At 38.2% G+C, this 12,052-nt stretch overlaps 1 protein-coding gene across 1 annotated transcript in view; it reads left to right on the forward strand.

Annotated features, from left to right (window-relative positions):
* Positions 1-12,052, forward strand: part of PSMD11 (proteasome 26S subunit, non-ATPase 11) — a 28,636-nt gene that overhangs the window by 7,950 nt on the left and 8,634 nt on the right. Inside the window, exons 4-6 of the mRNA XM_032457712.1 lie at positions 6,056-6,127; positions 6,527-6,584; positions 9,876-10,070. Of these exons, the coding sequence (XP_032313603.1) occupies positions 6,056-6,127; positions 6,527-6,584; positions 9,876-10,070 (325 nt within the window). The remainder of the gene's footprint in view (positions 1-6,055; positions 6,128-6,526; positions 6,585-9,875; positions 10,071-12,052) is intronic.

The following is a 12,052-nucleotide window of genomic DNA, read 5'->3' on the forward strand; positions in this document are numbered from 1 at the left end:
TACCATGTCAGTTTCTCTTTGTTGCAGGGCATTTGATACTTTGGGTCTGTTCGGTGCTTTGCTTTGTAAGTGGAGATTGTCAGTGGTCCCTGGAATCCTCATTACATCAGGGTCACAAACTGATTCTTGTCTTTGAGGTGTTGTATTGCCACACCTTTGTAATGTTTTCTGTGTCTGTGGTACCTTTCATTCTGTGTCACAGAGCTCTTTGTGAGCACTAATTAAGTCTTGTGGCATCCCTTCTTGGCATGTTTTGTGCTGCGTTGACGCCTTTATTGAGGCGTGAGCGTCCATATGTGTGTGTCGCATGTGTGCGGAAGTGACTGGTATACCTGTACATGTCCTCTACAAGTTCTGAGGAGACCCTGAGATATGTTGAAGGGCGCCTCTTTGGAATCACTGAGCCTCTTCCAGTTCTTTTCAAAGATTACTGTATTTTCTGCGGTTCAGGAAGAGACACTCCTAAAGTTAAAACTCATCTGTAAAATGTGGCAGATTCAAGCAGGGTGTATGGTGGTTGCTTGAATGTCTTTGTAGGGAGAGTATAGTCTTTTCTATAGATGTATTGATGAGCACTCATTGAGCGCCTGCTATGTGTTAGGCACCGCTGCAGGTACTGGGGATGCGTTTGTAGCAACATATAGTTACTGATCATGAGGATTACATTTTAATGATGAAGGAAGGTAATAAATATATAAAATGTCAGGTAGTATAAAGACAGGGGTAGGAATTGGTAGTTGGTTGTTTGCCGTAGCCTCTGTGGGTGTAAAAAATACAAAAGGGCTTAGTGGATGTTCGGTAAATAATGAGGAACCTCAGAAACCTAGGACATATGGATCCCATTTTGAAATCATGTCTTTTGTAAAATGTGGTTTCTTGCCTTAATGATTCTGAAACCTAGTTTAAATACCATTATCTAACTTTGTAGAAAATTCATTTATAGAGAAGTCTTCAAATTCATTTGTTCCTGGCAGAACTGTTTTGTGATAGTAGATCAAAAGTAGATAATGTTTAGATGTCTGCCTTTTGAACCAAACTGTTAGAATTATTTTTAAATTAAAATAATTGAAAAAGAAATTTAAAAGAAAAAGTGCTTTTTTTTTTAAAGGATATTAGTCTTATCTAACCCTAACTTTTTTTAAAATTGTATTCTCATGAAAAAGTGACGCTCCATCTTTTGTTTGAATTAGGGTGCCTTAGAAATGTCAGCTTGAAATAGATTAATAAATGTTACTCGGAACATTTTAAGTAGACAAAATTAATTATCCAGACTGCTGCTTTGATACTGAAGTCTCTGGAATTTGTCCCTTCCCATAACATGGAGCTGACTCAGTGGTTAAAACTACATTTGTGTAATGATCGGTTCTCCTACTCCTGAATCCACATCATCCAGATCACAGTTTAGTGCTCTCCTGTGGTTGACTAGTGGGCTTGGCTGGCCTTTATCATGTGGCTCCATGTCTGGTGAGGCCCTCCCTGTAACTGTGTGTGTACATTGCAGTTGTTCATCGTGCTTTACTTTTTTGTTGGCTGTAAACCTTCCTTCCTGTTCTAGGGTGGAGGGAAACACTCAGGTATTGTGTCGTTTTATCATCAGTGTCATCTGAGTGCTAAGTAAGAGCTTTTAGGGTTTTTTTGTTTGTTTTTGATGATTAGCAGTTTAGCTTTTCATCAAGAGCCAGAGTCTTAATCCACTTAGCAGGACTTCTTTCAGTAATTATTGTGGATTTTAGGTTATTTGCTTGTTTTGGAACAAATTATGAATCATCCAGGTGGTTTTACCTGCACCTTAAACTCAACATAGCCAACTTCAGCATCCAACTATTTATTAAATTCTGTCAGTGCAACTTTCTTTGGTCTCTCTTCTCCATTTCTTTTGTATTTATTCTCTGTACAACTACCATCTAGTTTGGGTTCTAATTATTTCCTTTCTTTCCCCTGAAGTGTAGTTGTTGTAAAGTGGGCTCTTAATTATTTCTTTCTTAAACTACTGCAGAAGCCTCATAGCACCATTTTCAGAGGTATCCTACCAGGTAGCCCCCTGAACATTTTACTCCTCTCCCTGTTCACCCCACCCTTCAGCAGCTCTCCATTGCCCGCAGAACCAGGTGTTTCATGTTTTCCTACAACATGACTGAGCACAGCAGCCTCATTGCCCGATATGCTGCGAAGTGTACCAGCCATGTCCGCCGTGTTGTGTACCTGGCTGTTTGCTGAGCAAGCCCTGAATGTCGTCATGATACACCCTTCCATTCTGTGGTCCCGTCTTGAGTTCCATCTGCTCTAAAATCTTCCCTTGTTGACATCACTGTGATCTTAACTCTTTCAGTGATCCACGTTGTATTTTGTACATTATATTTCTGATTATTTGGCCTTGTTTGACGGTCACTTGAACATTTTTTTTATCTTCTTTACTGTAACATAGTCTCATTGAGATGAAGCACTGTGTATCTTGTACCACAGTGCCTTTCTCATTCCTAATTCATGGCTGTTCCTTTAACCAAGGCTATAGCTTTAAACTGTTCTAGCCTTGGGGCATTTGTTTTTAGATCTTTTTAAATTGAGTTATAGTAATTTTACAATGTTGTGTCAAATTCCAGTGTAGAGCACAATTTTTCAGTTATACATGAACATACATATATTCATTGTTACATTTTTTTCTCTGTGAGCTACCACAAGATCTTATATATATTTCCCTGTGCTATACAGTATAATCTTGTTTATCTATTCTACATATGCCTGTCAGTATCTACAGATTTTGAACTCCCAGTCTATCTCTTCCCACCCCCTTCCCCCTTGGCAACCACAAGTTTGTATTCTGTATCTATGAGTCTGTTTCTATTTTGTATTTATGTTCTTCTGTTTTTTTTTTTTAAGGGTTCCACATACGAGCGATCTCATGTGGTATTTTTCTTTCTGTTTCTGGCTTACTTCACTTAGAATGACATTCTCCAGGGGCATCCATGTTGCTGCAAATGGCATTATGTTGTCTTTTTTTTTTTTTTTTTTTTTTACGACTGAATAGTATTCCATTGTATAAATATACCACCTCTTCTTTATCCAGTCATCTGCTGATGGACATTTAGGCTCTTTCCATGTCTTGGCTATTGTAAATAGTGCTGCTATGAACATTGGGGTGCAGGTGTCTTCTTGAAGTAGGGTTCCTTCTGGATGTATGCCCAGGAGCGGGGTTACTGGGTCATATGGTAAGTCTGTTCCTAGTCTTTCTTTTGAGGAATCTCCATGCTGTTTTCCACAGTGGCTGCACCGCCTTGGGGCATTTTTATACATCTTGGTTGGTCTCAGCCTGATCTTAACACAGTTGTTTTCTTCATATCATTTCAAGTCTTCACTTATATCTCATTCCTCAGAGACCTTCCTTGATCACCCTGTCTAAAATACCCTATCTCTGCTTTACTTTTCTTCATATTTATTTTACTTACTAACACCTGTTTCCTACTTAGACTGTAAGTTTCATGAGGATCACTCCTGTGTCCTGTTCACTGCTGCATCTTTTGCACTGAGAGAAGTCTGGCTCAGAGAAGCTACATAACTAGGATTTGTTGAAGGAATGTATGGATTATGCCCTATTCATGGTAGATGCTCAGGGGATAGTTTGTTGAATTAAGACTAAGTTTATTGACTTGAGATATAAGCTTAGGGCATTGTTACATTTGTCTGTGTGACTCAATAAATAGAAAATTGAGTATAGATCTACAGAACACTCTTCGGCTTGCCATGTTCCTAAAACTGATAAGATTCAGGTTAGGTTCTAGTTAATTGCAGTACTTAGGTTTAGAACCTAGAAAATGAGGATATATGTATGGGTGGAGTAGGGAGTGAGGACTGGGGTGGTTGGCCAAGGGAGGGGAGTAGAGAATTGGGATCAAGAGGGGAGAAAGAAGACTGAACCAGACGCTTGCCAAATAGTGAACTGAAATTCCAGAATTAATTTTACCTTCCAGGGATCTCTAGGGAGTTTCTGTGGGAAGCCATTTTTTGGTGTAGTCTATCCAAATGGAACACAGTAGGACCTTTTAAGAAACCTTACATCAAAAATCGTATTACCAAAACAGTTATTTCAATGCAAAAAGGGAGTTTGTGATAGAGAATTTCAGACTTAGAATAGTAGTTAATTTTTTCCCTTAGAAATTTAGCTAATATAGGCATTTAAAAAATGGTTAAGTGTATTGATTTAAAACTTAAATATCCAGTTTTGACCATGTCAAGCTTTTGGGCTCAAGTAAGGGCTTCCTCCAGAAGCATGGGCCTCCTGTGTATTCTGATCCCCTTTCTCAGTCATTGTTAGCATTAACAAAGCACAAAGCCTCTCATACAAAATAGCTGTGTAGCAAGGGCAACTGGCCTTTAAAATCTTTTCCTAGAACTGAAGCACTGGTTCCACCAGTTACAGTCCTAGATATTGCAAATATCTGTACTCAGTAATTGATGACAGATATGCAGTTTATGTTGTAAAAATCTTCTACTCTAGGAGAAATGTCTGTATTGACCTGAATTTATTAAGCCTGGGTTGAGATAGAAAGAGCACTGAAGGAAGAGTTGAGTTCAGGTCCCAGCAGCTGACCTTGGGCCAGTACTTAACATCCAGACTATGAGGGAAACGGGGACAGTGAGATGCTGGAATAGAATCCGGGGCCTCTTTAACAAGGGCTGTACATCAGCACGGCCAAGCTCTTACTCCAGACTACTGAATCAGGAGCCTTGGCATTCGTTGCTGTATGGTTTGAAAAAGCTCCCGGGTGAAACTGATGGCAAGCATTTCTTAGCTCCCTGAGTCATGTAGGACTAAAGACTTTTATTTTTGTTGCTAAAAGTATTCAGCAAAATATTTTCATTTCTATTCATGTCACAAAGAGATCTTATATTGAGTTTGACTTTTTAGGACATAACTCAAAACTCTGAAATTGTGATTGGTTTGCTTTTATCTTAGTTTTTGTAGAATTTATGAGGGCAGTTGAGCTGAGTTGGAGATTAAGTAGCCACCAGGGGGCTCTAGTGAGTTGTAAAGAGTTCATTGAATCTCTTACTCGTGAAGCCTCCAAATTCCATGTAATGTCATCCATTTATCTGCTGAGCTTGGACTTAGGATCTAAAGGCAGAAGGTCTGTCAATTTGGATTATGTCCCTTCACTTTTCCCTCATAACATCTCTCAAGAGAACTTTGGATTTAGATAAAAACTTGTATTAGCAATTTTAGTTCTGTGGAAAGCTCAGTTTCTTTTTACCTTATGCTCTGATTATGAATCTTAATATAAAATTTGGAGTAACAGAAGGGATACAAGATCTGCAGCACTTAATATGTTCTTTGTCACAGCTAATTTGTCAAGGATACCTGATGGTATGTTGACCATCTATACAGAACACTACTTTAAATCAGTTACTCTGCATGTTACAGTGTCGCTTGGGTAGCAGATAGAACTTAGATAGCCTTTAAATAAAGCTTAAAAGCCCTTTTAGGTGTTAGGCTAATTCTGATTTCTTTTTACTCCCTTTAATACATGCTAAGTCTGCTGTGTTCTGATAGTGAGTTGTTAGTTGGCATTTCTTAGAATCTGAAAGAGAAGAGCCAGCTGGGCCTTTTGAGTCTTACAGGCAACTGTTAGGAATAAGACACTTGTGCCTAGGCTGAGAATTTCTCCTCTTTATGACCAGTGTATTCACATTAATGTATTACTGTTACTATTCAGGGAGAAATTTCTGCTATACAAATTCCTCAGCCATCATAGAAATCTTCGCTTCAGAGCTAGTATGTTGAAAGTTCTGGATCCTTCCTGGAAAGGTAGAGGAGGAATCTTGAAGATGAAGCTCTTTCCTAAAGGAACACAATCTAAGTACAAAGATACTTTGTGTGTAAAAAGCCAAGTTGATTCTCCATTGCGATATAACCATTATATATTGAGATACTGTGGATCAAGGCATGTCCTGTGAGACATGGGTAATGTATAAGGAGGGAATGAAAGGTGTTCTCCAAAGCGAGGTTTATGGGAAGAGTGTGGGGACATAATGCTGCATGTACTGTCTCCCCCTGTTGCAGGTCGAGTTGTGTTTAGAGTGTATCGAATGGGCCAAATCAGAGAAAAGAACTTTCTTACGCCAAGCTTTGGAGGTATGTACCTATAGTAGTACTGCTTTCAGTTCTCTTAGGCATTTGACAGTCTGTGAATGTAAGTTAACACTATCCTGATCAAAGGTATTTTCAGCAGCTTTGTACTACTCTGGCACCCAAAATTATTGGTAGTAGTCCCACTCATGAGAATTGCTCTAGTTGAAGTTTTGAGACAGCTAGCAGTACCTAGCTCAGAGAAGTAAGCAGCAACATGGTAAACAGTCACTGGCCATAATAGGAGATAATACTGTGGATTAGATGATTTTTTAGGCTGAATTTGATGCTATCATCAGGCCTTGAATATTCAACAGTAACAGTTCTGTGACTGTCAATCTTTGATTTCTTTCTTTGGCTTTTTTTATCCCCTTTCCATCAGTCAATGCCTTTTCTTTTTCCTAGGCAAGACTGGTGTCTTTGTACTTTGATACCAAGAGGTACCAGGAAGCGTTGCATTTGGGTAAGTAAACTGGTGGAAGCTAATAAGGCCTCCAAACTGGCTAACTGAATGTGTCCTGAACCTAGCTCCTCTTATTAGTTATGTATTAGTAATTCAGGTTGTGCCTGCTTCTAAGGATTTAAGGTGGCTTACATTTACTGAATCTGTCATGGAGAAACGCCATTTAGACGTTCTGAGAAACAACTAGAGTTGATCTGTGAATTGTAGAGAACCAAAGGTTCAGATTGCAAGTGTTTACTGACTGTCACATTTAGACTCTCTGTTTATAATTATCCTTATAATCTATTTTAAACATCAAGAAATTAATTGAGTGGAAATACATAAGGAACCTGAAGTGGGCCAACTAAAGGCTATTCCCATTTGACCTTTATAAATATCCTGAAATCTTTGCGTGCTTTTTTTTTCTCTTTTCATTTTTTAAATTTATTTATGTATTTATTTTACAATGTCGTATTTTTAAAGTGAAGTATAGTTGAGGTACAATATTATATGTTACAGGTATACAATATAGTAATTCACAATTTTTAAAGGTTATAATCCATTTATAGTTAATATAAAATATGGTCTATATTCCCCATGTTGTACAGTATACCTTGTAGCTTGTTTTATACCTGATAGTTTGTGCCTCTTAATCCTCCTCCTCCATCTTGCCTCTCCACCTTCCCTCTCCCCGCTGGTAACCACTACTTCCTTCTCTACATCTCTGAGTCTGTTTCTTTTCTGTTATATTCACTAGTTTGTTGTATTTTTTTAGATTTCACATGTAAGTGATATCTTACAGTAATGTCTTTGTCTGTCTGACTTACTTCACTTAGCATAATGCCCTCCAAGTCCATCCATGCTGTACACCAGAAACTAATACATTTTAAATCAACTGTACTTCAGTTGAAAAGCAAACAAACAACCAGCCCATCTAAAAGATGGGCAGAAGAACTGAACAGACATTTTTTTACAAGAGGAAATGAATATGGCCAACAGGAATATGAAAAATTGCTTAACATCACTAATATCAGGGAGATGCAAATCAAAATCACAATGAGATATCTCACACCTGTCAGAATGGCCACTATCAAAAAACACAAATAACAAAGGTTGGCAAGGATGTGGAGAAAAGGGAGCCCTTGTACACTGTGGGTGGGAATGTAAATTGGTGCAGCCACTATGGAAAACAATATGAAAGTTTCTCAGAAACCTAAAAATAGAACCAGCATATGGCCCAGCAGATTCACTCTTCGGCATATATCTGAGAAAAACAAAAACATTGATTCAAAAACAAAAACAAAAGAGTACATACAATCTGCTATTCACAGCAGCATTATTTATAATTGCCAAGATACAGAAGCATCCTAAGTGCACATCAACAGATGAATGGATAAAGAAGATGTAGCATATATATGTGATGGAATACAGCTCACCCATAAAAAAGGGTATTTTGCCATTTGTAGCCCTTCACTTTTTTTTTCACTTCTAAAACCAGAATTTTATAACTGCCTGCTGCTTTTTTAAAAAAACCTAATGGGTACCTCTGGACTATTATCCCTGAATGGAAGAACTTGGCTTTCATGATCTATTAGGTTGAGAAAAATGACAAGATTCAATTTTTATCCTGCAGAAGTGATAATTTCATATGGTTTAAACAAATAGTAGCATTAAAAAAAGTTGAGATATAATTCACAGGCCATAAAATTCACCCTTTTTTAAGTGTGCAGTCCAGTGGTTTTTAGTATATTCACGAAGTTGTGCAGCTGTCACCACTAACTGATTTCAGAGCATTTTCATCACCCCAGAAACTAACCTTGTATCCATTAGTTGTCACTTCCCATTAATTCTCCATCTATTGTCTTTGCCTGTCCCCTTTCCCAGGCAATCACTAATTACTCTTTGCCTCTGTAGATTTGCCTATTCTGGACATTTCACATAAATGCATAGTTATGGTCTTTTGTGATTGGGTTCTTTCACTTAGCATAGTGTTTTCAAGGTTCATCCATGTTGTAGCATATAGCAGGGCCCCATTCTTTTTTATTGCTGAATAATATTCCATTGTATAGCTGTACAACATTTTATTTATCTACATTCATCAGTTGATGGACATTTAGATTGTTTCCACTTTTTGACTCTTGGGAATACTGCTGTGAACAGGTTTTATGTGGACATGTTTTTCTTTTGGGTATATACCCAGGGGGAGAATTGCTGGGTCACAAAGTAAGTCTGTTTAAAAGCTTTTGAGGAACGGCCAAACTGTTTTCCAAAGTGGTTGCACCATTTTACATTCTCAGCAATAATCTATGAGGGTTCCAGTTTCTCCACATCCTCACTAACACTTGTTAATGTTTTCTTGTCTTTTTAATTTTGGCCATCTTAGTGGGTGTGAAATAGTATCTCACTGTGGTTTTGAATTACATTTCCCTAGTGACTAAACTAATGATGTCGAGCATCTTTTCATGTACTTTTTGGGCCATTTGTATATCTTTGGAGAAATGTCTATTCAAATCCTTTGTTTATTTTTTAATTGTGTTAGTTGTGCTTTTAGTATTTATTCTGGATATAAGTCCCTTACTAGTTATGATTTGTAAATTTTTTTTTCCCCGTCCTATAACTTGTTTTTTTCAATTTCTTGATGGTGTCTTTTGAAGAACATTTTAATTTTGATCGTCTCATTTATCTTTTTTTTTCTTTTGTTGCTTATGCTTTTGGTATCATATTTAAGAAATCATTGCCTAATGTAAGATCACAAAGACTTACTCGTTTATTTTATATATTTAGCTCTTACATGTAGGTCTTTGATTCAGTTTGAGTTAATTTTTGTATATGCAAGTCTGGCTGGATTTGATTTTCATCTGTGTTGGGGAAGAAGGTGTATTTGGAGAACATTAGTAGGTGCAGAACTCTTTCCTTCCCCCACCAACCCTAGTGCCTGGTGTTTCTTATTCAGTCTTGTGTTTGCTGGGTGGAAGAGAGTGAGGTCAGGTACCTGTCTGGATAAGTAGTTTCAGCATTTTCTGGGTGGGGATTCCCACTGTATTCAATCTTAAGAGTAAGCTTATAGGACTCTCAGCTCTGATGTCCTTTGTATGCATGCAGAAGGGCTTCAGAGAGATCTGTGTTTCTCTTTTGGAAGATAGCACATTAGCAGAAAATTTAATTCTTGTAAATAGATAACCTTTTGTGAGGTTTTGAGTTCAGGCAGGTTTCTTTATCTTGAATGTGTGAGGGTTAGTTAGAGAGATATGATATTAAAGTATTAAAATTATGGCTAATAAAGGAATATATATATATTTTTCCTTTCTCCAGGTTCCCAATTGCTGCGGGAGTTGAAAAAGATGGATGACAAAGCCCTTTTGGTGGAAGTACAGCTTTTAGAAAGCAAAACATACCATGCCCTGAGCAACCTGCCAAAAGCCCGAGCTGCCTTAACCTCTGCTCGAACCACAGCAAATGCCATTTACTGCCCCCCTAAATTGCAGGCCACCTTGGATATGCAGTCAGGTAACACCCATAGCTGTTCTTGGGATGTTTTCTTCTTAAAGCTCCTCTTACCCCACAGGTGGAAGGAATGGGGGGTTGGGGCTGGAGAATAAAATTGGCAATTTGGCTCACTATTCCTCAGAGAAACCAATTGCAAGGTTACTTCTCTAGCTGTCCCTTTTCTATTCACTTGCTGTTTACTGCCTGAAATATATTAAGAACATGCTTAATCTGTGGTTGACCGGACAACCTGACTGTTAGAGCCAGCACCCTAGTGAGGTCTCACTTATGTTTAAAAAGATCTCCTGTAACTTCCATCTTAGTCACTCAGGATGGTAGCACTTCTCTCCAGGATTGGACTAATTCAAGTCTGATATCACTTGGAGACCTTTGCAAAGCATGTTGGATTTTTCCAAAGGGCCTCAAATCAAGGCTGAGGAAAGACACCCCTCACCCCCATTTCAGTCGAGCGTAGTGGACAGCTTTCTGATGGAGTGTGTGAATGTTTGGCTAGGAGGCCATGGATTGGCAGGAAAATACTTTTTCTTATAGTCATCAGCTTTTATTAGTTATAATTTATTATCATTGGAGGAGCGTTGGAATTGAAGGCCAAGGACTAGTTTAAGGCTTGGTGTCACCTCGTTGCAACTTTTGTTTCCATGTAACACTGTGCAAGAGAGAGAATAGCTCCCATGCCTGCCTCTCAGGTGTTGTGAGTATGGAATGGCGTGTTTTGCCATGCAAAGGTTAAGAGCAGAGGCTCCAGAAAACAACTTTTCTAGGTTGGAATTTAGTTCTGCCAGTTTCTAGCTGTGCGACTGGGCAAGGTACTTAATTTATCTTGAGCCCGTCTGTGAAATGGTGATGATAACTCTACCCCCTCACAGTATGTTGGTGAGGACTGAAGTGAGGTGGAGAGTGTCAGCTCTCATCCCAGCATCTTGCTTTGGCCAAATACTGGCACTCTCTTTAAGCCGCTTCTCTTCATTATGCTCTGGCTTCATGGTCAAGAGATGAACTTGCATCCTGTTTCTTAAATAGAGGCCATTTTTATGTGAACCCTGTTTATTTCTCTTTCCAGAATTTGTATCACTACCTGTTTTTACCTGTTACCAAGAGTGTTTCTTCTCCCTGTCCTTTTGTTCGATTCTAAGTCTTTGTTTTCCTTTTCCACTTGGATCCTCCTCTCAGTCTTCAAACTGCCCCAGCTGAAAAGGCACAGCTCTGTCTCCTTTTTAAATTGTTGTCTTCTCCTTTTCTGTCAAGCTTCTTGAAAAAAGTTGAAAGAATATTATTACTTTGAGTTTTTATCATAAATGGGTGTTGAATTTTATCAAATGCTTATTCTGCATCTGTTGAAATGATCATGTGATTTTTGTTCTTTCTTTCGTTGGTGTGGTGTATCACACTGATTGATTTCCGTATGTTGAACCATCCTTGTGTCCCTGGGATGAATCCAGCTTGATCATGGTGTGTGATCTTTTTTATATGCTGTTGGATTCTGTTTCCTAATATTTTGTTGAGGGTTTTGCATCTATGTTCATCAATGATATTGGCCTGTAATTTTCCTTTTTGGTAGTATCTTTGTCTGGTTTTGGTATCAGGGTGATGGTGGCTTCATAGAATGAATTTGGTAGTATTCCCTCCTTTTCAATCTTTTGGAAGAGTTTGAGAAGGATTGGTATGATCTCTTCTTTGTATGTTTGGTATGATTCCCCAGTGAAGCCCTCTGGTCCTGGACTTTTGTTTGTAGGGAGGTTTTTTTCATTGCTGATTCTATTTCATTTCTAGTGATCAATCTGTTCAAGTGGTCTATTTCTTCTTGATTCAGTCTTGGTGGACTGTATGTTTCCAGAGACTTGTCCATTTCTTCTATGCTGTCCAGTTTGTTTTCATATAGTTGTTCATAGTATTCTCGTGTGGTTTTTTTGTGTTTCTCTAGTATTGGTTGTAATTTCTAAGGATATTATTACTTTGATTTCTCTATTAACTCCTTGAAAGGT

Source organism: Camelus ferus, chromosome 16 (genome assembly GCF_009834535.1).
Source record: "Camelus ferus isolate YT-003-E chromosome 16, BCGSAC_Cfer_1.0, whole genome shotgun sequence".
NCBI classification, from domain to species: Eukaryota; Metazoa; Chordata; class Mammalia; order Artiodactyla; family Camelidae; genus Camelus; species Camelus ferus.